The following is a 23,569-nucleotide window of genomic DNA, read 5'->3' as shown; positions in this document are numbered from 1 at the left end:
ACAACCGAGTGACTGACCTGAACTGACCTAATGGCACCTGGGACTCGCCCTCCTCAGCGCCTGTGCAGTTTGCACCAGTGGATTCAAGGCCATGACGACTTGCTTAGTCGTTATCTACGCCACTCAATGGCACGTTCCCTGAAGGCAAGGACAGGTCTGTCCTGTGTGCCACTGCGTCTCTACTGTCTGGCACAGCTCATGGCAAGTCACAGACACGCCTTAAATGCCTGGAATTAGCTTCATGGGCATGTGGCCCATGCGGTCCCACAGAAGAGCCCAGTCCTTGGTATGGTGCCCTCCTGTCGCCATCTTGAAATTTCTGAACAAGGACCCCATGTTTACATTGTGTACTGTGCCCTGTAAATTACGTAGTGGCAGCCTGTGAACTACAATTAATTATATGATTGCCATTAATTATAATTACCATAAATGATCTGCATTAATATTGAGTTTCAAAGACTAAAAGTGAAGGAACCCATGGAGTAAAGCTTTTTTTTAATTAGCTATTTGCAAGGTCTTTGAGCAAGTTCATGGCTAAGCCGAGATTAAGGCAAGGACTCCTGGCTCACATGTGTGGGGCTCTTTCCCTATGGAAAACAATCTGCTTCAATTTCATGCCACTTTACACATTATCAAATAAACTGCATAAATTTATTTCCCATGGGGTAGTCTTCAAATCAAGAGTGATAAAAATATCAAATCCCAATACTTCACAACTCAGCTTAGGGGCAATTAGCTAGTTCTGGAAAATATCATGATACCCTACTCTCTCCCTGAATGATAGAAATTTAATGTTTTCTGTGTCTTTGTAGATCATCCTAAAAATGTGCAAAAAAGAAGGACCAGACATCAGAAGACGTCCAAGGCAAGTGATCACATGAGGAAACGTACAGAAGCCACAGTCAGCAACACGGTCGATGAGACCCCTGCAGCCCACCTGGGGGCTTCCCTTCCTACCACGGGGCTAAGCTAGCCTCTGCCCCTTGGCAGGGCCATCAGTGTCCTGGGCAGGGCCCGGGGCGTGGTCACTACAGCCAAGTGGACTTGTTCCCTCCTTAGTAACAGGGGAAGCTGACCTCTCTCTCTCTGAAGCTTTTTGCAACTCTGAAGTCCTATGTGTGTACAAGCAAAGATAACAGTCATCTTCACCAAGTCTTCTAGATGCTAAACACCAAGGCCACAAGTCTCAAGAGGTTCAGAAGACATCAAGTGTGGAAAGATGTATGAAAGACTAAATTTGTATGTAACAGATTTTCTATTTACAGAAACTCTTAACATTTTTTCCTATTTTATAAAACATCCTGTACCAGAAATTCTTAAGACCAGATATGATACACCACACTGCCACTTTCAACATGAAGGACCACAAATGTGTCAGGTAAGCAATGCAAAAGCCAAACTTCAATAGTGGGGTCATGAGCAAACGACCCCACTGCTCTGATTCTTGGTTTCCTCAATCTGTAAGATGGGAGAGTTACATCTAATCTGCAAGGCCGTTGTGAGGATTTAATAAGATTCAGAACACTGAGACTTCCCCGGTGGCTCAGACGGTCAAGAATCCGCTTGCAATGTGGGAGACCTGGGTTCGATCCCTGGGTTGGGAAGATCCCCTGGAGGAGCACATGGCAATCCACTCCAGTATTCTTGCCTGGAGAATACCATGGACAGAGGAGCCTGGCAGTCTATAGTCCATGGGGTTCGCAAAGAGTCGGACACGACTGAGCCACTAAGCTCAGAACACTGAGAGCCAAACACGGGGCCTGGCACATTCCAGGAACCTAAATGTAAGCCCGGACTCCTCCCAACTCTTGCCAGCAAATGTACCTGTGCACTTAATTATTGCTAAAGTCAACTTTGCAAACAAAAAGAATAAAAAGCATTTTGTATTTATTTTCAGAGCATGTTTTTAACTACCTTGCTCTACTTGATAAGAAATTTTACCTCAGGCATCACACTTTGCAATGTTTAAATATACGATAAACCTACAGCAATCAAAATAGTATGGTACTGACATAAAAACAGACCTTATGGATCAATGGGACAGAACAGAGTTCAGAAATAAATCCACACACCTACGGTCACTTGATCTTTGACAAGGGCATCAAGCATTCAGTGGGGAAAAGACAGTCACTTCAAAAAATGGAGCATGAGATTGGACCCTTACTTCACACCATATATAAAAATAAACTCAAGATGAATTAAAGACTTAAATATAAGACCTGAAACCATACAACCAGAAGAAAACACAGGAAAAAGCTTCTTGACACTGGTTTGGGCGATGATTTTTTGCATATGACATCAAAAGCTCTGGCAACAAAAGCAAAAACAGACAACTGGGATTGCATCAGACTAAAAAGCTTCTGCAGAGCAAAGGAAACAACGAACAGAGTGAATAGGCAACCTGTAGAATGAAAGAAGTTATTTGTAAACCATATGATATGAGGTTAATATTCAAAACATACGAGGAACTCAACTCAACAGCAAAAGCCCAAATAACCCAATTCAAAAGTGGGCTGAAGACCTGAATAGACATTTTTCAAAAGAGATAATAAATGGCCAATAGGCATATGAAAAGGTGCTCAGCATCACTAATCATCAAGGAAATGCAAATCAAAACCACAGAGAGATATCATCTCACACCTGTCAGGATGACTGTTATCAGAAAGCCAAGAGGTACGTGTTGGTGAGGATACAGAAAAAAGGGAATCCTTGTGCACGGTTGGTGGGAATGCAAACTGGGACAGCCATTACAGAAAACAGTATAAAGGTTCCCTCTGGTATATATCCAAAGGAAATTAAATCAGTATCTTGAAGAGATACCCACACGCCCATGTTCACCTGGCATTACTTCACAATGGTAAAGACATGCAGATAACCCAAGGGCCCGTCAATCGACGAATGGATAAAGAAAATGGGGGATGGAGATATACATGGATATACACATATATATGTGTACACACACGCGCACAAATGGTATACTCTCTTCTGTTCTTTAAAAAGAAGGAAATCCTGACATTTACGACAGCACAGGTGAATCTTGAGAACATTATGCTAAGTGAAACAAGCCAGACACAGAAAGACAATTACAAGCTGATCTCTCCTGTATGTGCAATCTAAAAAAAGTCCAACTTATAAAAGCAGAGTACAAAGTTGGTTGCCAAGGGTTAGGAAGTGGGGAAAATGGGGGAGATGTTGCTTAAAGGGTATAAAGTTTCAGTTCTGCAGGATAAATAAGTCTTGGAGAGCTAATGTCCAGTATGGGGATGATAGTTAATACTGTATTGTGCACTTGAAATTTGCTAAGAAAGTTGATCTTAAGTGTTCTCACCACCCATGCATACAAATATAACTACATGAGGGGATGAGTATGCTGCTTAGTTAGATTGCACAATCATTTCACAATGAATACACACACCAAAACATCACACTGTACACTTTCAATTATACACAAGTTTTATTTCTCAATTATGACTCATTTAAAGCCAGGAGGGAAAATTCCAACTCAAAGAATATCAAGTAACTTTAATGTTAGTTAAATGTTATAGAGATCAATGTCCCTCTATAAACAGGGTATCCAAACATATAACTTCTACTTTATACTTTGACCACCATGTTCTAATGGTACGTATTATACCGAATTGCACTACAATTCTTTCTTATTTAAATCAACATAATAATGACTATTTCCTTCACCACTGAAATAAAAGTACCAGCTATTCTATATATGTTTTATCAGAACATTACTCAGTTATTTTCTTATGAACAAATCAGTAAAGTACTTTTAAAAGATATATTGGAGACATGGCTTCTAAATCAATGTTTCTTGATGCCACAAAGATAATTTTGTTGGTCTTTGTATCTCTCATCTGGAACGATCTCTTTAAATGTTATTTATGCTACGCGAAAAGCTAACATCAGAGCTGTAAAATCTATGTAGTAATTTAGCAATATTAAATGTAACTGACTACACAACTACCTCTGAACCATGTCAAAGTCAGAAAACTGAAATTCTGACATGAAAACATCACAGAGGCAACAAAAAGCAGGTACTCAAATTGCACTTTCTGACTGTGGGGTGCTTGAGAAGACTGACATTTATGGAGTGCTGTGATAGACAGGCCTGGTACAAAGCAGCTCATATGCACCGGGTCCTCAAAACCCCATTTCCGGGACAGTCTGCTGGCATTTCTACTCCACAGAGGGAAAAACAGAAGTGCGGACAGGCATGGTGCTTGCCCAGGGTCTTGAAAGTCGGGTCACTGTATTTCAGAGCCCAAGCTTATAACCAACTAGCCTGTACTAAAAGGTCTGACGTTTTAAGAGATGTCCATCTAATCATTTTGGCAGAAAGGCAGCAGCCGGTTTGGGTACCGTGCCCAAATGTTCTCAGAGTCAAACCAGTATCTTTTCTATAGAATAATCAGATTCATTTTGTATGAATCTGTATAAATAAGCCCAGCCATAAGGCACTAAGGCAAAAATCAACTTACTTCTTTTCAAATGACTGAATAATCCAAGAAAAGGATAAACTAGTTATTTTCATTTATGAAAACCATTATGTTAATAAATGGTATTCGTTCCTATTTCTTGTAACTCCCAGAAACATAGAAAGGTACATGATCCGCTTAGAAATCTGACCGTACCCTTGCAAGCTGCCATCTCTATAGAAATCCCACGGGATAACAGAAAAGGCTTCCAGGATGAAAACCAGTGCATCCAAAGAGCGGCCAAGACATGCGCCCATCAGTTGTGGATCGAGTTTTCTGAGCCTTATAATTTAAATCTATGATTGTGTTGTGTTCAAGATGAGAGGAGCTGAGGCAAAATCCAATTTCTCAGTCACGACTCCAAGGCCATTCATTCCTTCTTGATTGCTCGAAATGAGTCTGCTTCATCTGGGGAAGGGTCGCCGTGGGGGCCAGCACCTGTGCCACTAGGAAGTCAATCTTGCCCGGTCCCTGCTCATCCCAGGTTCCCGGGATGTCAAACAGGAAAAGCCTTTTCCCTCCAATGTCTCGTCCTGATTGATTTATAGGGGAAAAACACTAAAAGAATGCTCTAGCAGCCTTTTTCAGGACAGCCTTTATGATGCTGGCATAAGAGCACGTTTCAATGAGAAGACAGGTGATATTAAACTTTGGTTCTTCCAGATAAACCTCTAGGTAAGAAATAGTCTCGAAATTCCACCAGCACTTTCACCCAAGCAAAGAACGCCCCCAAATACAACCATTAAGTGAGTTATAAACATTTATTTGGAGAGCATTTTACCTTACCTGAAAAAGAGTTGATGTCACTTGTTTCTTGGACAGATGACTTTGTACGTGTTCTACGGCTTGCTTTGAGAATGGCTTTAAAAAAACACACACAATGTTTTCTTTTTCTTTTTCCCCCACAAATACAAAACAGAGCAAACCTCTGTGCATTTTACAATATCACAACATATAATTTAACACAACAGTTACTAAGCAGTAACCTGTGGTGATCACATCAACATGCATTCTTAAAAAAAATCTGTTGTATGTTTGTGGGCAAGCCAGATGATTGTTTCTCAGAGCTTCCAGAGTTCTTAGAAACTATGTCAAGAAGGCTGATACACATGGGGGCATCTAACTGAAATGTCTATGCCCAGAAGAGATCAAGGCTACTTTGACTTAAAAAGGGTGTAAGGAATTGTATTATCACCATATTAATATTAAATGCATCATTTCTCAGTTGGCTGATACTGGGCTCCTAAAAATGTAAAATTTCTGTTTCATGAGAGAACACGAATGCACAAAGATATACCTAAGAATTAAATGCCAGGATCACAAAGCTAAACCACAGTGTTGAAAAGACTCTAGCTTAAGGAAAGGCTTGTAGTAACCACTGCAAAGAGGAATTGGTTCTAAAAGAACAAACCTCACACTGACAAAAATTAGAAACCATGTCCTCCCCCCAAACTTCAAATTATGTCTGAAGTAATGCACAAGAAGAGCTTAAAAAAGCGTATCACTCTGCTAAAAACCCTCTAAACTGCTGCCCTACATGAAAGCTATGTCTACAGAGGCTTTCTCAGGGAACACGTGGCATTTTCCAAGGTCCAACCATCCCCAGCAAGGCAGCGAGGCACAGAGCCTTACGGTGAGCTCTAGCTCAGAAGTTCAGTAAGTGCTGTAGACAACACAATAAATACACGAAAGTGTATCACTGTCGTGACCAGTGCTGTCCGATCGGACTCGCTGCGGTGATGGAAATGCTGTGAATCGGGGCTGATGCAGGAGCCACCAGCCACATGTGGGTACCGCACATTTCAAATGCGGCTCCGGAGGACGTCAGGAATTAAAATTTTAGTTCCATTTGATTGCAATTAATATAAACATACTTCCCTGGTGGCTCAGTGGTAAAGAACCCGCCTGTCAATGCAGGAGATGCGGGTTTGATCCCTGGGTCGGGAAGATCACTTGGAGAAGGGGATGGCAACCCACTCCAGTATTCTTGCCTGGGAAATCCATAGACAGAGGAGCCTGATGGATCACAATCCAGGGGTCACAAAGAGTTGACACAACTTAAGAGACTAAGCAACACAAATGTAAACACAATTAAATACTTGCACATGGCTAGTGGCTACTGCATTGGACACAGCAGTCCAGGGCTCTTAGGACACTTCTTTGGAAAACAGTTTTCATGTAGAGAGATTACAGTGTATGTTTTCATTATTAATTATTCCACTCACTCCTGGTGGAAGAATTTCCTAGGAACCTCGTTTATCCTAATGACTGAATAAGATTGTTTCTCTGATTTACAAGCAAAAAAAAAAAAAAAATTCAACCATCATTCAACTATTAGTGAACTATATTAACATAATAATTATAATCAACCTTATTAATTCAAAGAAAGCATTTAAGATATTTATCGATAAATATTTGATTAGCCTAATTGTTAAAGGGGAGCGAAATGAAAAACAATAAAGCTTCATTTTCTTAGAGAGTCGAGAATTGAGCTTAGTCTTTTCTTGGCTTGATCTGCATTAGCCATTTTATCAACATCTGTACTGAAAGTACCCACTTTTGGAACCTTATTAAAAGTACATGGAGCAGCAGATATTGGATCAGTATTACCAGGAAACAAATGATAAAACTTGAGAAACATGGGTTCCATCCTGGATGAATACCTTTAAATCTTTCCTCCTATTTCAACTTTTATTCTAAAAACATGTGAAACCTGTCTCACTTACTCACACTGAATTAATACAAGAAGTCTCACTTACTAACACTGAATTAATAAAAAAAGAAGAAGCACTTACATGTGAACACGACAGCAGCTCCTTCATGATGTAAGTGTCATAAATCTGTCGACTTCTACAAACGCGATCTTCCTCATTCTCAAGCTTTTCATATTCTTTTATCTAGACAGTTAAAAGTTATGATTGTTAGGTTCTGTCTTCCTAGAAACTTACTTTATTAAAAGATATTACTCGTCTTGGCAGAAACCACTTCCACATGAGATCAAGCAAATTACTTGAATTGGCCAGTGCACAGGAAACAACCACTTCTAATGTTGAAATAATGGCGCTGGAATAATTTAAGTTCAACTTGGGACAGACGAATGGATTTCTTCCTATGATGAACCTCGTTGCTTAAATTTAGAAAGACAATATTAGGCAACAAACACTGCCATGGTTACAATTATCTTATGATATAGCAGCCATGGACCATTCATTCTTGCCAATTCTCCTTTCCAAAGCACAAATAATTTGAACTTGGCAGTAATCCATTTCTATGAGTTATGATGGGGATCATTTTCACTTGACCACAGTGTTACAAAACTCAGGAGGAAAAAATAATAATGAATTGTCAGGATTCCTGCAGAGATTTTTTAGTCAACTAAATCTTTTGGAAAGACATTCATCATAGATAAAAGCACTGGTTTTTCACACTGGAACCGTTTCTGCACTCTGAAAGTATTAACAGAAAGGTTCCTTCAAACAGTAACCAGACAGGTGTTAAGATAGACTAAATAATAAAATGGGCTTAGCAAATATGCTTTGTGAGGACAAGGTCTCCATTACTTTAACCTCACAAGTTCTCAGATCAGAGAAGTGTTTTTACTCCTTTACAGATATACGTTAAATCTAAAAGACAAGAAGAGAATGAAAACAAATGAAATATGGAGTTGGTAGGAAGACTGCAGTGAAGATTTTCAATATAATGACAAATAACTACATAGGGCTTATTTCTGAAAAAAAACAGAAAATTTTCCTACCAAGTAGCCAGTTGTTATACTTTCATAATATCTGAGTGCTGCTTATTCTGCTATGATTAAAGAGTAGGGCTGACCACTCCTAGAGGTAAGAACATAAACCGAATAGAAATAAAAGCTGCCTTTTTTTACTGTATAGTCTCAGCTTGACAGGGCTTCCCTGATAGCTCAGTTGGTAAAGAATCCACCTGCAATGCAGGAGACCCCTGTTCGATTCCTGGGTTGGGAAGATCCTGTGGAGAAGGGATAGGCTACCCACTCCAATATTCTTGGGCTTCCCTTGTGGTTCAGCTGGTAAAGAATCTGCCTGCAATGCCGGACACATGGTTCAATCCCTGGGTTGGGAAGATCCCCGGGAGAAGGGAAAGGTTACCCACTCCAATATTCTGGCCTGGAGAATTCCAAGGACTGCATAGTCCATGGGGTCGCAAAGAGTTGGATATGACTGAGTGACTTTCACTCACTTTAACAGGTTTTGAAATCAAAACCAGTAAATCCTGTGAGAATCTCTGATAATGAAAGGGCATGCTTGGCAGGGAGAAGAGTATGTACAGAGCATGAAGCATATACAGCATGTGTATGAAGGCCAACTGCTTCACACACTGAGAAATTACTGGGATCATCTTAATTGTCCTTAAGTATCAATGAGATGGCTGAAATTCACAAGTCTGTAACTGCCTGGACTTAGAATTCAGTCTTCTTGGGGCAGACACTGAAACAGAACATAAAGGAAGGGGGCCTAGGAGAGGTTGATACTCCATCCAATAGGAAAACACTTAACATTTTTTTAATTATTAAAAAAAATGCATTGAAATATAGGTGATTTACAATGTCCTGTTAGTTTCAGATATATAAGTGACTCAGTTTATATATGTGTGTGTGTATACACACACACACACACACACATATACATTCTTTGTATACTCTCTTCCATAATAAGTTATTATAACATATTGAGTAGAGTTCCTTGTGCCATACAGCAGGTCCTTGTTGGTTACCTATTTTATATGTAGTAATGTGTATATTTTAATCCCAAACTCCTAATTGATCCCTCTCCCTTCCCCTTTGGTAACCATAGTTTGTTTTTTATGTCTGTGAGTCTACTTTTGCTCTGAAAACAAGTTCATTTGTACCATGTGCTTTTAGACTGCACATGTAAGTGGTACCGCATGCTGCTTGTCCTTCTCGGTCTGGCTGACTTCACTTTAGTGTGATCACCTCCTAGGTCCATCCGTGTTGCTGCGAATGGCATTGTTTTCTTCTTCTTACGACTGAGTAATATTTCGTTGTATATACAGACCACATCTTTATCCATTCATCTGTCGACAGACATCTAGGTTGCTTCCATGTCTTAGCTATTATAAACAGCGCTGCTGTGAACATCGGGGTATATGGATCTTTTCAAATTATGTCTTTCTCCAGAAGGAAAACATTTTTTTAATGAAGAAGCAAGCCAGAAATGTTGGCATAACCAAAGGACCTGGCCTTAATCATCCTAAGTTAACTCAGGAGAACATGTCTACAAGGTTCAAACACCATCCCAGACGCAAACATGGCAGCTGCAAGGAAACAGAAGCTAGTACTGAAATCTGAAGGAGAGCCAGAAAATAAACAAAGGACTCTGACTGGCTGATTTCTTTTGTTGTGTTGTTTGGTTTCAGTCAGGTCCAAAAATTAATGTCAGAATGCTAGGATAAAAGAGGTGGACTCTCAGTGAACCCAAGGCAAATGTTTCTGCCCAAACATACATATAAACTCTAGGAATACTAAATCTTCATGGAATTATTACCCTCAAACACAAGGGTAAGGAAACCTAAGTCTATGTTCTGGGGCCTGTAAAGCAAGCGGACACCTGATTCAACAGGAGTTTCCTATGAACTGTGATAGACTGACTATACAGAAAATCCTAGTTACTTGCACAAACCACGCCCTGAACCACAGCACTGGCTCTAGTGGGTGCCTTGTACTTCAGAAACTCTGACTTGAACAGCAGCAAAGGTTAATTCTTAGTAGGCAAAGCAAGAGCTTAAAGCGTCTGGGGCTGTAATTCAAAATTCACTTTCTATTATCAGTCAGACCACTAATTAAAGAACATGCCGTCAACCATCAATTAGCTCTAGACAGGATGTCCTGACCGTAATATACACAGAGAAAACGTCATCCCTAATTCTGGCAGGCAGGTTGTCCAGGGAATGGAACAGGCAGAGGCTCAGGTTCAAGGTGAAAGGTCGCCCCTAGAGCAGAACAGAAGCATCACCACCAGTGATGAACATTCACTGACCGTGTGGTTCCCCCTTTCTGCTTTGGTGGTTACAAAACTCACAGCTCAGCATGTAGCCTAAACACGTAGAACCCTAAGAGCAAGCCCCTTTGGCCCACAACTTTCACAGGCCACCTTCTCTGTCTCCCATCTGTCCCACTGCCATTCCAGCCTAGTAAAGCCACAGCGGCCTCTGCCTTGCCCAGTCAAGGGCCTCTCTTTCTGTCCTCAGCTTCCTGACACCCCAGCAGCATTCGGCTCAGTGGTGCACTCCTGGCTCGTCTGAGTTCTGGGATCTCCTCTGACTTCCGGGATCTATACTCCCCAGGAGTTTGCCACCCTGCATCCTCTTCTTCAGTCTCCCTTGGTAATTTTCCCTCTTCTGTTAGGCTTCTAAATACTGAAGTGCCTCAGAGCATGGTGCTAAGACACCCCCTTTTCATCCACTATATTCTCCTTGGATAAAGCTCTTCTCCCTTGGTAATTTTCCCTCTTCTGTTAGGCTTCTAAATACTGAAGTGCCTCAGGGCATGGTGCTAAGACACCCCCTTTTCATCCACTATATTCTCCTTGGATAAAGCTCTTCAGTTACACAGTTTCAAACACCAGTTCTATTCCAATGACTAAGTCTGGGTTTTCAGGACTCACTTCTCTCTCAGAGCTCCAGAGTCTGGGTACTGAGCCACCTATTGGATATTTCCACATCCTCTCTACTCCAGCCAATCATCTCCTTCCCCTAGTCTTCTTAATCACAAAAATGGGTAAAACCATCCTCCCAGCTGCTTATGGAGAAGGCAATGGCAACCCACTCCAGTATTCTTGCCTGGAGAATCCCATGGATGGAGGAGCCTGGCAGGCTACAGTCGATGGGGTCGCAAGAGTCAGACACGACTTAGCGACTAAACCACCACCACCAGCCCCAGGTGCCTAAGCCAAAAAAGCAATAATCATCATCGATTTTGCTCTTTTGCTCACTCTGTCCCCAGCATCCCCTACATTCAATTCATTAGCCAATCACATTGGTTTGATATTCCAAATGTATCACAAACCAAGCCCTGATTCAGGTAATAGTCAACTAATCTCTAACAGAACAATGCTGGACATCTATAAAACCCAACTACACTGGACCACTGAAGAATGACCAAAAGTACACAGATTATGGGGAAAGGGCATCAAACAGAAGCCAGAAAGAAAGAGAGGATATTCCTAAAAATAAAGAGCCAGAGGAGAGCTCCAAAATTCTGCATATAAAATCTCAAAATCTCTGGTGGACCCCTTAATGATGTGTGAGCATGACAGACCCAAATTAGTCCAGCACAGGTTTAAAGAATTGAACAAGGTTAAATTGCTACCCACTGCATGAGAAGACAGAGCATCAAGTCTGAGTAAGCCAAATTAACTCCTGAGACTATATATATATATCTCAATACCCTACAGAAAAGCAGCTTTGAGTGCCAACAATACCAATGTAAAAGATACAATCTAAAACTATTCTATGTTTGAAGAAACAGAGAAATGTGGGTCATACCCAAGAGAACAGATCATCAGTGAGGACCTATCCAAGGTAATTCAGAGACTGGAATTATCAGAAAAGGATTTTAAAACAGCCATTATAACTATACTAAAAGATGCACAGAGAACATGCATATAATGAACAACAAACTAGGAAATAGCAGCAGACAGATGATAACTATGAAATATGCCATGTTGGAAATCCTATCTGAAAAAAAATTCAGTGGATGGACATAACAACAGACGAGAGATACCAAAAGAGTCAGTGAGTTTGAAGACAGCTCTGTAGAAATTATCTAATCTGAAGAATAGAAAGGAAAAAAAATATTTGGGGAAAAATTGAATAAGGCATCAGTGATATCTAGGATAATGTCCAAAGATCAAGCATACATACAGCTGAAGTTCTAAAGAGAGGACAAGAAGAGATTAAGGTAGAAATAATGTTTTATAATGGCCCAAATTTTACCCGACATGGTGAAAAATATAAATTGACAGATTCAAAAAACTAAGTGAATGCCACAAAGGATAAACACAATGTCTGAAATTACTCCACTAAGATGCACCTCCTTGGTCAGTCTTCGACCCAGCAATTTAAGGCGGTCACCAAATCACAATATATCACATTAAGCTTTGAGTCTGTTTCGAGTCATTATTTCCTAATATCTTTCCTATTTATTTATCACTTGTTTATTGTCTGTTTCAACAAAAATAGGAGTTCAAAGAGAGCATACACTCTGTCTCGCTCATCCAAACAATACTTCTGAGCATTAGTGTTTGACAAATACTGGTTGAATGAGTAAAGAACACTCTCTAACTTTACCTCTGATGTTATACTTCCTATTTTCCATGATTTATGATTAAATGTAGGGTAATATAAATATTGTCATAAGCTTCCTCTAGTCTAACTGGAACAAGGTCAACTGCATGCCAGGTGCTGCTCTTGTCTGCACATACACGGGACAACCCTAGGGTATAGCCACTACTATTGCCCTGATTTTTAGCTGAGAAACCCAGGGAGGGCAAAGCAGGACTGCCCAGCTTCAAGCAGGGATCAGGATCATAAACTAGAAACTAGAGGATCCAGTGGGTTGATGAAAGCAAGGAGTCAGACTTACTGATAACCTCAGTCTTAGAGGCTGTACTGACTTAAGAGAACTGTATTTGAAGCCCCAAGGTGGATGACGCCGTGAAGAACACAGGGCAAGTTGGTCAGGAGCCCTGAACCATTTTCCTCCGAGGAGATGATGTGACAGGCCAGATCCATCACACAGCCTGGGACACAGGCGCTGGGGAGCAAGCCAAGGAAGAGAAGGCCCAGTGTTTAGCGTTCAGATGGAGACGTATCAGCAGGAGTCACCACCACACTGCTGAGAAGTGCTTAAGAAATAACCCAGTAGACTGCCCATCTGTTTCATCTGCTGAAGGACACAGCTTTGTATTTAACAAAGCAGTTGAGTACATGCTGAAACTGAAGAGGTGAAGCTTTTAAGAACACAGGAAAGAAAAATAATTTTTGACAGATCAAGCTGTGATTCTCATACAGATAAAATGCCTGATTCACATTGAAATAAAAAGTTATTTTGTACTGAGTGAAACCCTTTCAGATTTAATTTTCTTTTTTTTTTTTTCACATGATGCCAAATGTACATCATCATTTCATCATCCTTCCTGGAAATACGTTAATACAATTAAAAAATGTAGAAAAATATCAAGTTTCCATGTATATCAATAAACCAGGGAAAAAGGAATATCCTTCCAATTCTCAAATGTACAAAGACGACTAACATCACCCCTAATTATGCCATGCTTTCTGTGCACCATTTCAAGCGCTTTAGGGTAAAGACACATCACGCTAATAATACTAGCATATGTCATCTCTAAAATATATTTTAATGAATATATTTCCTAACTTCAATTTTAATTTCCTCTGTGACTCATAAATTATTTAGAAGCTATTTATTTCCAGACAGCTAAGGATTTCTTGACACTGCTGTGAAATTTGCACTTAAGTCCACTGTGATCAGAATACATACTCTGAACAATTTCAATCTTGAAATTTGCAGAAACTTGCTTTAGGGTCCAGCATATGTTCTATTTTGGTAAATGTTCCGTATGTACTTTTAAGAACACAAACTGTTTTTGCTGAAAGCAGCATTCTGGATGTCAAGTTAGGTCAACTGTATTCATCACTTTATTAAGATCATCTATATCCTTACTAATTTTTGCCTATTTGTTTCTACAAGCTCTTGAAGTATCTGTGTGTCCCAGGAGGATTGTAGAATTATTTTGTTTTGACCTCCCTGCCAATTTTTGCTTGATGTATTTTAAAGTTATGCTATTTGTAACATACAGATTTGAGATGAAGATACTGACTCCTCTATCATGATGAAATCATCTCTATCTCAAAGAAGCATTGCTGTGTACTTTGTCTGATACTATGCCAGCTTTGCTTCAGTGAGTATATATATTACAAATCCTATTCCATCCTTCTGTTTAAAGTATGTTACTTCCTTAAACACTGAATCGCTATAATGTACACCTGTAAGTGGAAGAAACACAAGCTGGAATCAAGATTGCCGGGAGAAATATCAATAACCTCAGATATGCAGATGACACCACCCTTATGGCAGAAAGTGAAGACGAACTAAAAAGCTTCTTGACGAAAGTGAAAGTGGAGAGTGAAAAAGTTGGCTTAAAGCTCAACATTCAGAAAACGAAGATCATGGCATCCGGTCCCATCACTTCATGGGAAATAGATGGGGAAACAGTGGAAACGGTGTCAGACTTTATTTTTCTGGGCTCCAAAATCACTGCAGATGTTTACTGCAGCCATGAAATTAAAAGACGCTTACTCCTTGGAAGGAAAGTTATGACCAACCTAGATAGCATATTCAAAAGCAGAGACATTACTTTGCCAACAAGGTCCGTCTAGTCAAGGCTATGGTTTTTCCTGTGGTCATGTATGGATGTGAGAGTTGGACTGTGAAGAAGGCTGAGCGCCAAAGAATTGATGCTTTTGAACTGTGGTGTTGGAGAAGACTCTTGAAAGTCCCTTGGACTGCAAGGAGATCCAACCAGTCCATTCTGAAGGAGATCAGCTCTGGGATTTCTTTGGAAGAAATGATGCTAAAGCTGAAACTCCAGTACTTTGGCCACCTCATGTGAAGAGCTGACTCATTGGAAAAGACTCTGATGCTGGGAGGGATTGGGGGCAGGAGGAGAAGGGGACGACAGAGGATGAGATGGCTGGATGGCATCACTGACCCAATGGACATGAGTTTGAATAAACTGCGGGAGTTGGTGCTGGACAGGAAGGCCTGGCATGCTGCGATTCATGGGTTTGCAAAGAGTTGGACACGACTGAGCGACTGATCTGATCTGATCTGAATATTGTATAGCAATTGTATTTTAATTTAAAAGTAAAGTAAAATACTTTAAATAAAGCATGCCACTTAACAAGCAGTGCATAACATGGTTTTGGTTATATATCCAGTCTGACAAACTTAGTCTTTTACTGGGAGTATTTAGCCCATTTATATTAAATATAATCATTTATATAAACGGGTTTTTAGCTACCACAGTTCCTCTTTGTTTTCGATTTGACCTCCTACTTTATGTCGACCTTCTTTTTCTTTTTGGGGATTAAAACAATGTTGTTTTATTTCATATTCCCTCTATTTCAACCTCCTAGATACACATATTTTATTCTCTTAAATGTTACCTTAAGAGGTTACAATATGCATTCTTTACAAGTCAGTGCAAATTACTACTTTTACTTGTCCCCAGTAATCCTAGAATCTTAAAATACTTTAACTTTATTAACCCGTTCCTGCCTTCTGTGATACTCTCATACATTTCAGTTTTACACACACTTTAAACCCTAAGAACATACAACAGCTTTGTATGGCCAACATGTATATATTTCACATGCATATTTGCCCTTATGATGTCTGTCACCCCTTCTTGCATCTCCATCCAGGATCATCTCCCTTAAGCTTGAAGTAGCTCCCTTTAATACTGACGGTAACGCAGCTCCACTACTGACAAATTCTCTTGGTTTTGTCCAAAACCATCTTTATTTCATCTTCATTTTTTAAGGGAGTTTTGGCTGGGAAAATAATTTTAGGTTGGCAGCTTTTCTCGCTCATTACTTTAAAGATGGCCGTTTTATCGTCTTTCTTTTTTCTTAATCGTTTAAGATGTCATAGTTGTGTCGGTCATATTGAGCGAAGTCGCTCAGTCGTGTCCGACTCTGCGACCCCGTGGACTGTAACCCAGCAGGCTCTTCCATCCTGGGTCTCCCACATTGCAGGCAGATGCTTTAACCTCTGAGCCACCAGGGAAGTCCATATTACTGGCCCTTTAAAAACTAGGTGTCTTTTTCTAACCTCTGGCTGCTTTTAAAATTTTCTGTCATGGGATTTCAGAGTCTTATATTGATGAGCAAAGATATGTTTCCTTGGTAGTCATCCTGCTTGGGGTTTTCTATGTGTTTTGAATCTTTAAGCTATTGTCTTTCATCATTTTGTAACAGTATTCTATCCTCAAGTATTGCTTATGCCCCATTCTCCCTCCTCTTTCTGGGACTCCACCTCTACAAAGACCTTTTTAAGTGCATCTCACTTGTCTTTAATGCCCTTATTTCTTTCTTATATATTTTTTTTTCCCTCTGCGTTTCAGTTTGAGATAATCTACTGAACTGCCTCCCATTCATTAATCCTGTCTCTCATTGTGACAATCTGCTATTGGTTCTAGCCACTGGGTTCTAATTTAAATACTGTACTTTATTTTCTAGAATATCTGCTCGGTTTTTCCACAATAAATCCAAATTATGCCAAAACTCTATCCTTCCATCTAATTATTTTGTCCAACTTGTCCTCTGTTGTCTTAAATATATTATTTACGGTTATTTTTAGGTACTTGTCAGCTAACTCCAATATCTGACTCATCTGTGGGTCTGATTCTATTGCCTTGTTTATAAGTCATATGATCTTGCTTCTATTGTATCATATCATTTTTTACTGTATGGTGAATGCTGGAGAGTCTCTAAGTATTGTTATTTTGCACCCAGAAAAGAGACAGAGGGCTCCCCTTGCTCTCTGCCGCACAGGCAGCGGGGGAGCTCACTGCCCAACAGGGAGCTGAGTTGGGCTGGTCTTGCTGCCGTTTGTGTAGGACTGAGTCTTGAGAGTCAATTCCTAGGCAGGTTGATAAGAAGTCTGGGGTCCCCAAGGACGAGAAAGGGGTCTGGGGTTCTCAAGGAGGAGGAAAGGACAACCATCTCTTCTTTTTCTCTACATTCCTTAGTCTTAGTCATATAAAATGTTTTCTCCTTTAAGCCCTAAGCTGATGATTACACAATGAACAACTCAGTTTAAACTCTATATAACAATAATGTGTCCTGCTTGAGGATAGTTTCTCCTTCTTGAAAACCTTTTGACTAAACCCTGTTATCTTAAAATGTATATTATGGGAGTGGGTCTGGTAAGATCTTTCTATTGTTAGTTCTAATCCTGTCATCTTAAAACGTAAATTGTGGAAGTAGGTCTAGTAAGATCTTTACAACCTTGAGACATTTTTTTGATTTATTGTAATAACAGAGGATGAGATGGTTGGATGGCATCACCGACTCAATGGACATGAGTTTGGGTAAACTCCGGGAGTTGGTGATGGACAGGGAGGCCTGGTGTGCTGCAGTCCATGGGGTTGCAAAGAGTTGGACACGACTGAGTGACTGAACTGAACCGAACAACCAATTAAACCGTATATAACTCCCTTGCTTAGACCAGCGAGGGGGGCACTCTCCATCCCCCTTCTGATGTCTGTGTCAGAAGCTTTCTCTGTTCCTTTTCTTACTTTAATAAAACTCTGCTACACAAAAGCTCTTGAGTGATCAAGCCTGGTCCCTGGTCCCAAAGCTAAATCTTCTTTGGAGATCATGAATCCGACACGTTCACCTTAAGCTATCAGTCTGCCTCTGGTTCACCCCCATTTCTAAGGCCTGGCTCTCCCTGGAGTTCAATGAGATCTCTGTCTCCTCCACACTGAACTTGGTTCTGCCCTTAAGAAGTCTTCAGGATGGCTCTTGGGCCCCTGTCCCATTCAAGCTTCAAAACTTGGCATACGTCTTGAGAAAGGGACTCATCATGTTTTGGGGGCCCCTCTAATCTCATCTAGTCTTTACTCCAGACCCAGAAACCTCTTCTGGTTTTTCTGTCTCCCAGAAACAGCCTCCTGCCAGGGGCCAAACTTGGATTCTCATCTGCTCACCACACCTATGATCAACCAATGTCCCAGGTGATAAATGGTTCCAGATCTTCAGTGGGGTTTTCCTCTCCTGCCTGTTCTGTTTTCAGATTCGTGCCACACCAGGTATATATTTAAATATCATGTAATCCTGCAAGGCTGTGAGAGGTTTCAGTGTGTCTTTCAGAAGCTCCTGGCCCATCTCTCCAGCCCCTCCCAATGTTTTGCTGGGAAAACGGGCTGTGGGCTTGAGGCCTCCCTCTCCCACAAGTCTCTGATCCGTCACTCCAGTAATGTGTGACCATAAAACTTTGCTAGTTATTCTTTTATCCAATAGCAGCCCTCTACCTCAGCTTCTGTCTCCAGAATCTGCAGAAAATAAAATGGGTGAGGATGCTCCATCGTCTTCCTCTGGAATTTTAGTCCAACTATTCCTCACTGACTCCAGAACACTATAGAGTTTTAAAGATATATTTTTTATAGTTGGTGCCAGAATCTCTAATAAATTATATATCTTGTGCTACTAATTACTTTCAATGAATTTCTAAATATTTCTAGAATATTTGTAATATCTAGGAGTCTTAATATTTTCCAAAGAACAGTTTAAATATGCTTTTAAAATAAAAGCATTGATAAAACAGTCACTTCTTACCTCTTCATAAAACTTCACCTGAGGTACAGCTTCATTAATTTCATTCAAACAAAAATCTTTAAATAGCAAGAAACCTAAAGAAAGAGAATAAAAAATTTCAGGGTGGGCAATGGATGGAAACTTTATCCCACAGGGTGTTTTCAAATTCATTTGTTTCGACCTCTTCCTCTCCTACATTAACAAAGAAATTTTAAAAGGTTTTAAGAGGCTACTTAATGCCTAATGCCTACAAGAAAATAATGCAGGTTAGATAAGAGTATCATACATCTGGTTCTTGCATTGGGGTTCATTCTCTCTTGGCAACCCCCCTCCCACTTTAAAAAATGCACAATTAACAGTGCAAGCGGCCACCACCACTCAGCGCCACTGGTCACTGCCGAGAACATAAGGCAAATCAAAGAAATCAGAGATGAGGGCAGTACAGAGGTGTTGGCAAGAGTCACCATGGATCTAATAAATCATATGCTCACTGAAACAGAACTAAACTCCCTTAAAAAGAAAACAAAACCAAAGGGCCTCCCTCATCTTCCTAGCCTTTTCTCTCACCACATATTAGCTCAAGTCCCACCAAGTTCCCACCAAACACCTTCAGCCTAAGTGGATCATCCATCTCCAGATCATGCTTTTCCCCTTCACAACCCCACACCTCATCAAGCCATCACGACCTGCTGCCCAGGATACCACTCCCATTGCACAGTGCCCGCTACACAGTGGAAGGCAAATAAATATTTGTTGAATGAATGTTTGCTGGCATGGCCCTTCCAACAAGTCAAAGCACTTAGCACACCCCGGTTAATTATCTGACTTACAAGCTCCCATCCTGTACCAAACCCAGTCAATGCCTCACACCTAGTCAAGTCTCAGCAAATGATGCAGGCTGGATACAACAGGCTGACCGAGGGCAGAGATATGGGAAGGTTACAAAAAGTCAAAAACAATGAGAACGTCCAAACAATTAAAGGATCGCTAGGAGAAACAGAAGTCACCAGGGGCGGGGGGAATGGGAAATGAAGAAACACTCAGAAAAAGTTAAAATGTTGAGTGAGGGTTAGACCAGAACTCCCCAGGTAGGAGAGAGCTGGAAGGAAGCAGCTTTGACATGATTTTCATTCAAGTTCACGTAAGAGTAACATGACCTGAGCTTGTCTGTTACTGCCCCGTAAATTCCCCTCCATGGTTCCAGGAACATGACCTTTGAAAATGGTAAATGTTTGTTCACTGGAACTAGAAGAAAAGTATCCGAACCACTTGGTTAAACAGGCAAGGCCAGAGTATGAGGGCTGGGTGCAGACAGCAAGCAGGAGCGCGGCCGCAATCCTTGGCCACCTTGTCAACTGCAGTGGGGCTGGAGGGGCTAATGCATGAAGGAAGCGGGGAGTTCAAGCAGCAGCCAAATAGGAAGAATCGAAGGTGTCATTCTCCACTGATTCCTCATGTTAATATGTTTATTTTAAACATATTAGTTTAGAGTAAGGTAATGTAAGAGTAAGGTCGTCTTTTTGTTCTCATTCCTCCCAAAGTAATTTTACATTTCCCTCGTCATGTCATCTTTGACTCCTGAGTCATTCAGAATGACTGCACCTTCAGAAACGTGCAATTTTCAGATATTTGGATTTTTTTAAGGTATATTGGGGGATATCGATTTCTGTTTAATTCTGTTGTGGTCAGAGAACACATTCGGTAGGATTTCAACACTATAAAATTTATTGGAATTTGGTTTTGGACCAAAATTGGACTGAATTTGGTCCTTCTAGGTGAATGTTTTAAGGGTACTTGGGAAAAAAAAAAAGATAGTATATAAGGTGAAGTGTTTCATTAAACAGAGTAAAAAGGCAATTAAGTTGGTTGATGGGGTTGTCTGGGTCCTCTAAACTCTTACTAAATGTCAGTCAGCTTACTCTCTCCAGTATCCACGGAGGGCTGTTGAAATGCCCATTTGTAAATTGAAGAGGAGAGGAAAGAAAGGAGGAAGGGGATGGAGAGAGGAGTATGAATAAACAACCAATTTAATATGCTGTCACCTACTTTAATGCAACTTCCATCCTCAGTGTGTACGATAAGCCGATGAAGTTTTTGATTATTTATGTATTTATTTTTGGCTGCACCGGGTCTCTGCTGCTGCGCAGACGTCTCTCTGGCTACGGCGAGCAGGGGCTACTCTCTAGTGGTCCGAGGGCTTCTCATCGCCGTGCTTTCTCTTGTTGCAGAGCACAGACTCTAGGGCACAAGGGCTCAGTACTTGTGGCACACGGGCTTAGTTGCTCCGTGGCACGTGGGATCTCCCTGGACCAGGGATCGAGCCTTGTCCTCTGCAGTGGCTGGCAGATTCTTTACCACGGAGACACCAGGGAAGTTGCAAAGAATTATTTTAACATTGTATGTGGGGGACAGTATTTCCCTCCTGTCTGTATGCAAACTTAAGTGCTACTTTCTATCACAGCAGCTGCTAAAATGGAGCAGCCAGAAGAAAGATATTTTGATATTTTGCCTTTAGGATAAATCCTAGATCACTGTGTTCCAGGCTAAAAGCAATTTACCTTCATTAGACTTAAATTACATTTTTAAAAAAGAGAAAGGTTACTGATTAGAACAAAAGCTAAAAGGAAAAATTAAGGAAATTTTCGCCTAGCTAGTTCGCTTCATCAGTGTGACTTCTCCAGATTTCAAAGAGTAAAAAACTGTGACCCAACACCTGCTTACTAGATAACTGTGGAATGTGTTTACCCTTGTTTCTACATTTGAACCACTGCAAACTGTCTGGATACTAATTACCTCCCGAGTGTATGTGACATCCAGGAAAGGCAAACTATCCCAATGTCCCACCAAAATATTTTGCAAAAATCAGGAGAAAGAATTGTATTAGCTTTTATAAAACATCAATTAAAAACTTGAAATATTAAATATAAGTGGTTTCTATGGGAAATTAAAATTTAGCCTCCTAAAAAAATTTTAAAAAAGGAAAGAGAAACATGAAAAAGTTTTCCAAGAAATAACACCCGGGGCTTCCCTGGTGGCTCAGTGGTGACGAATCCTCCTGCCAGTGCAGGAGACACGGCTCCATCCCTGAGGACTCCACAGGCCACGAACTACCAAGCTCATGTGCCGTGACTACTGAGCCTGTGCTCTGGAGCCTGGGGGCTGCAGCTACGAGGCCCGTGCGCCCTGGAACCCAGGCTTTGCCACAAGGAGAAGCCACTGCAACGAGAAGCCGTGCACCACAACTAGAGAAGACCCCACTTGCCCCAACTAGATAAAAGCCCGTGCGGCAACAAAGACCAGCACACCCCTCCCCCACCCCCAACAAAAGAAGTAAGGCTTGTGCTGGGCTTTATTAAGGAAGTTCAAACACTGGGAAGGAGGATAGATTGCATAACTGCTATAAGTTTCCACCAAAATGTACTGATTTGACAAAGCATTTCCTGTGTCTACTAAGGGTCACTGTGCTATACGTCGGTGAAGGCAGAGTTCTTCTCGTAAGAGACTTACTGGTTGACGTAAGGGGCAGACAACAAAGCAGTAAACAAATAAAATAATGTCAATGTACAGTAAATGATATAAAGAACTAAATGTGGTGCTGAGACCAAAGATAAAACAGAGGTCAAGACCTCTGAGCTGTGGGATGAATAAAGTACAAAGCATTTCAAATTAGAGCAGGCCAGAATGCCTAACTCACACCTTCTGTTCAATACTGCATTAGAGGTCTGTGCCAGTGCAACAAGAGAATGAAATGAAAGTCATCAAAATTGAAAAGTTAAAACTGCTTTTATTCCTAGACAACCTAGTTAACTATGTAACAAATCTTTAATCATTGTTTTCAGTTTCCCTTGTTGACAGACCTGCTGCTGCTGCTGCTAAGTCACTTCAGTCGTGTCCAACTCTGCGTGACCCCATAGACGGCAGCCCACCAGGCTCTGCCGTCCCTGAGATTCTCCAGGCAAGAACACTGGAGTGGGTTGCCATTTCCTTCTCCAATGCGTGAAAGTGAAAACTGAAAGTGAAGTCACGCAGTCGTCTCCGACTTCGTGACCCCACGGACTGCAGCCTACCAGGCTCCTCTGTCCATGGGATTTTCCAGGCAAGAGTACTGGAGTGGGGTGCCATCTCCTTCTCCGACAAAACAGCTACTAGAATATATAAGTGAATTTAGGAAGCTCATAAAATACAAGGTCATTAGCTAAGAATCAATGACAGTAGGTATACTCACATAACACAATTTTAAAATGGAACTTTGAAACAAGTCCATTTGTGCTAACATCAAAAAATAATCAATATTTAGGAATAAATAAATAGGAGCTATTCAAGACCACTATGTGGAAAACTGCAAAATATCACTGAAAGATATTAAAGAACATCTAAATAAATGAAAAGATATATGGATTGGAAGACTCAGTATTGCTCAGATATTAATTCTCCCCAAACTGATCTATGGGGTCAATGTAATTCCAATCATAATTCCCGATCACAGGCTTTTTAATGAAACTGACAAGCTGATTCTAAAATGGATATGGAAATGCAAAAAACCTAAAATACTCAAAGCATCTTGAAAAAGAAGAAAAATGTTCAAGGATGTACTCTGCCTAATTTCAAGACTCATTTATTATACAGCCAAGGTAATCAACAGGGTGACACTGGCATAAGACTAAATCAATGAAACACAACAG

General features: G+C 40.7%; 1 protein-coding gene across 4 annotated transcripts in view; it reads right to left on the bottom strand.

Moving 5' to 3' along the window:
* The window catches only part of GRK3 (G protein-coupled receptor kinase 3), a 122,195-nt gene that overhangs the window by 49,544 nt on the left and 49,082 nt on the right, over window positions 1-23,569 (bottom strand). For 3 of the 4 annotated variants that reach the window (XM_019977648.2, XM_019977647.2, XM_070769755.1), the window contains exons 3-5: window positions 18,909-18,982; window positions 7,283-7,384; window positions 5,274-5,348 (exon numbers count right to left, since the gene is read on the bottom strand). In XM_019977648.2, the coding sequence (XP_019833207.2) occupies window positions 5,274-5,348; window positions 7,283-7,384; window positions 18,909-18,982 (251 nt within the window). The remainder of the gene's footprint in view (window positions 1-5,273; window positions 5,349-7,282; window positions 7,385-18,908; window positions 18,983-23,569) is intronic. The other variant, XM_070769756.1, reaches the window with a different exon arrangement.

The sequence above is a fragment of the Bos indicus genome, chromosome 17, assembly GCF_029378745.1.
Source record: "Bos indicus isolate NIAB-ARS_2022 breed Sahiwal x Tharparkar chromosome 17, NIAB-ARS_B.indTharparkar_mat_pri_1.0, whole genome shotgun sequence".
In the NCBI taxonomy this organism is placed as follows: domain Eukaryota; kingdom Metazoa; phylum Chordata; class Mammalia; order Artiodactyla; family Bovidae; genus Bos; species Bos indicus.
This window is presented reverse-complemented; position numbering and strand designations above follow the sequence as displayed.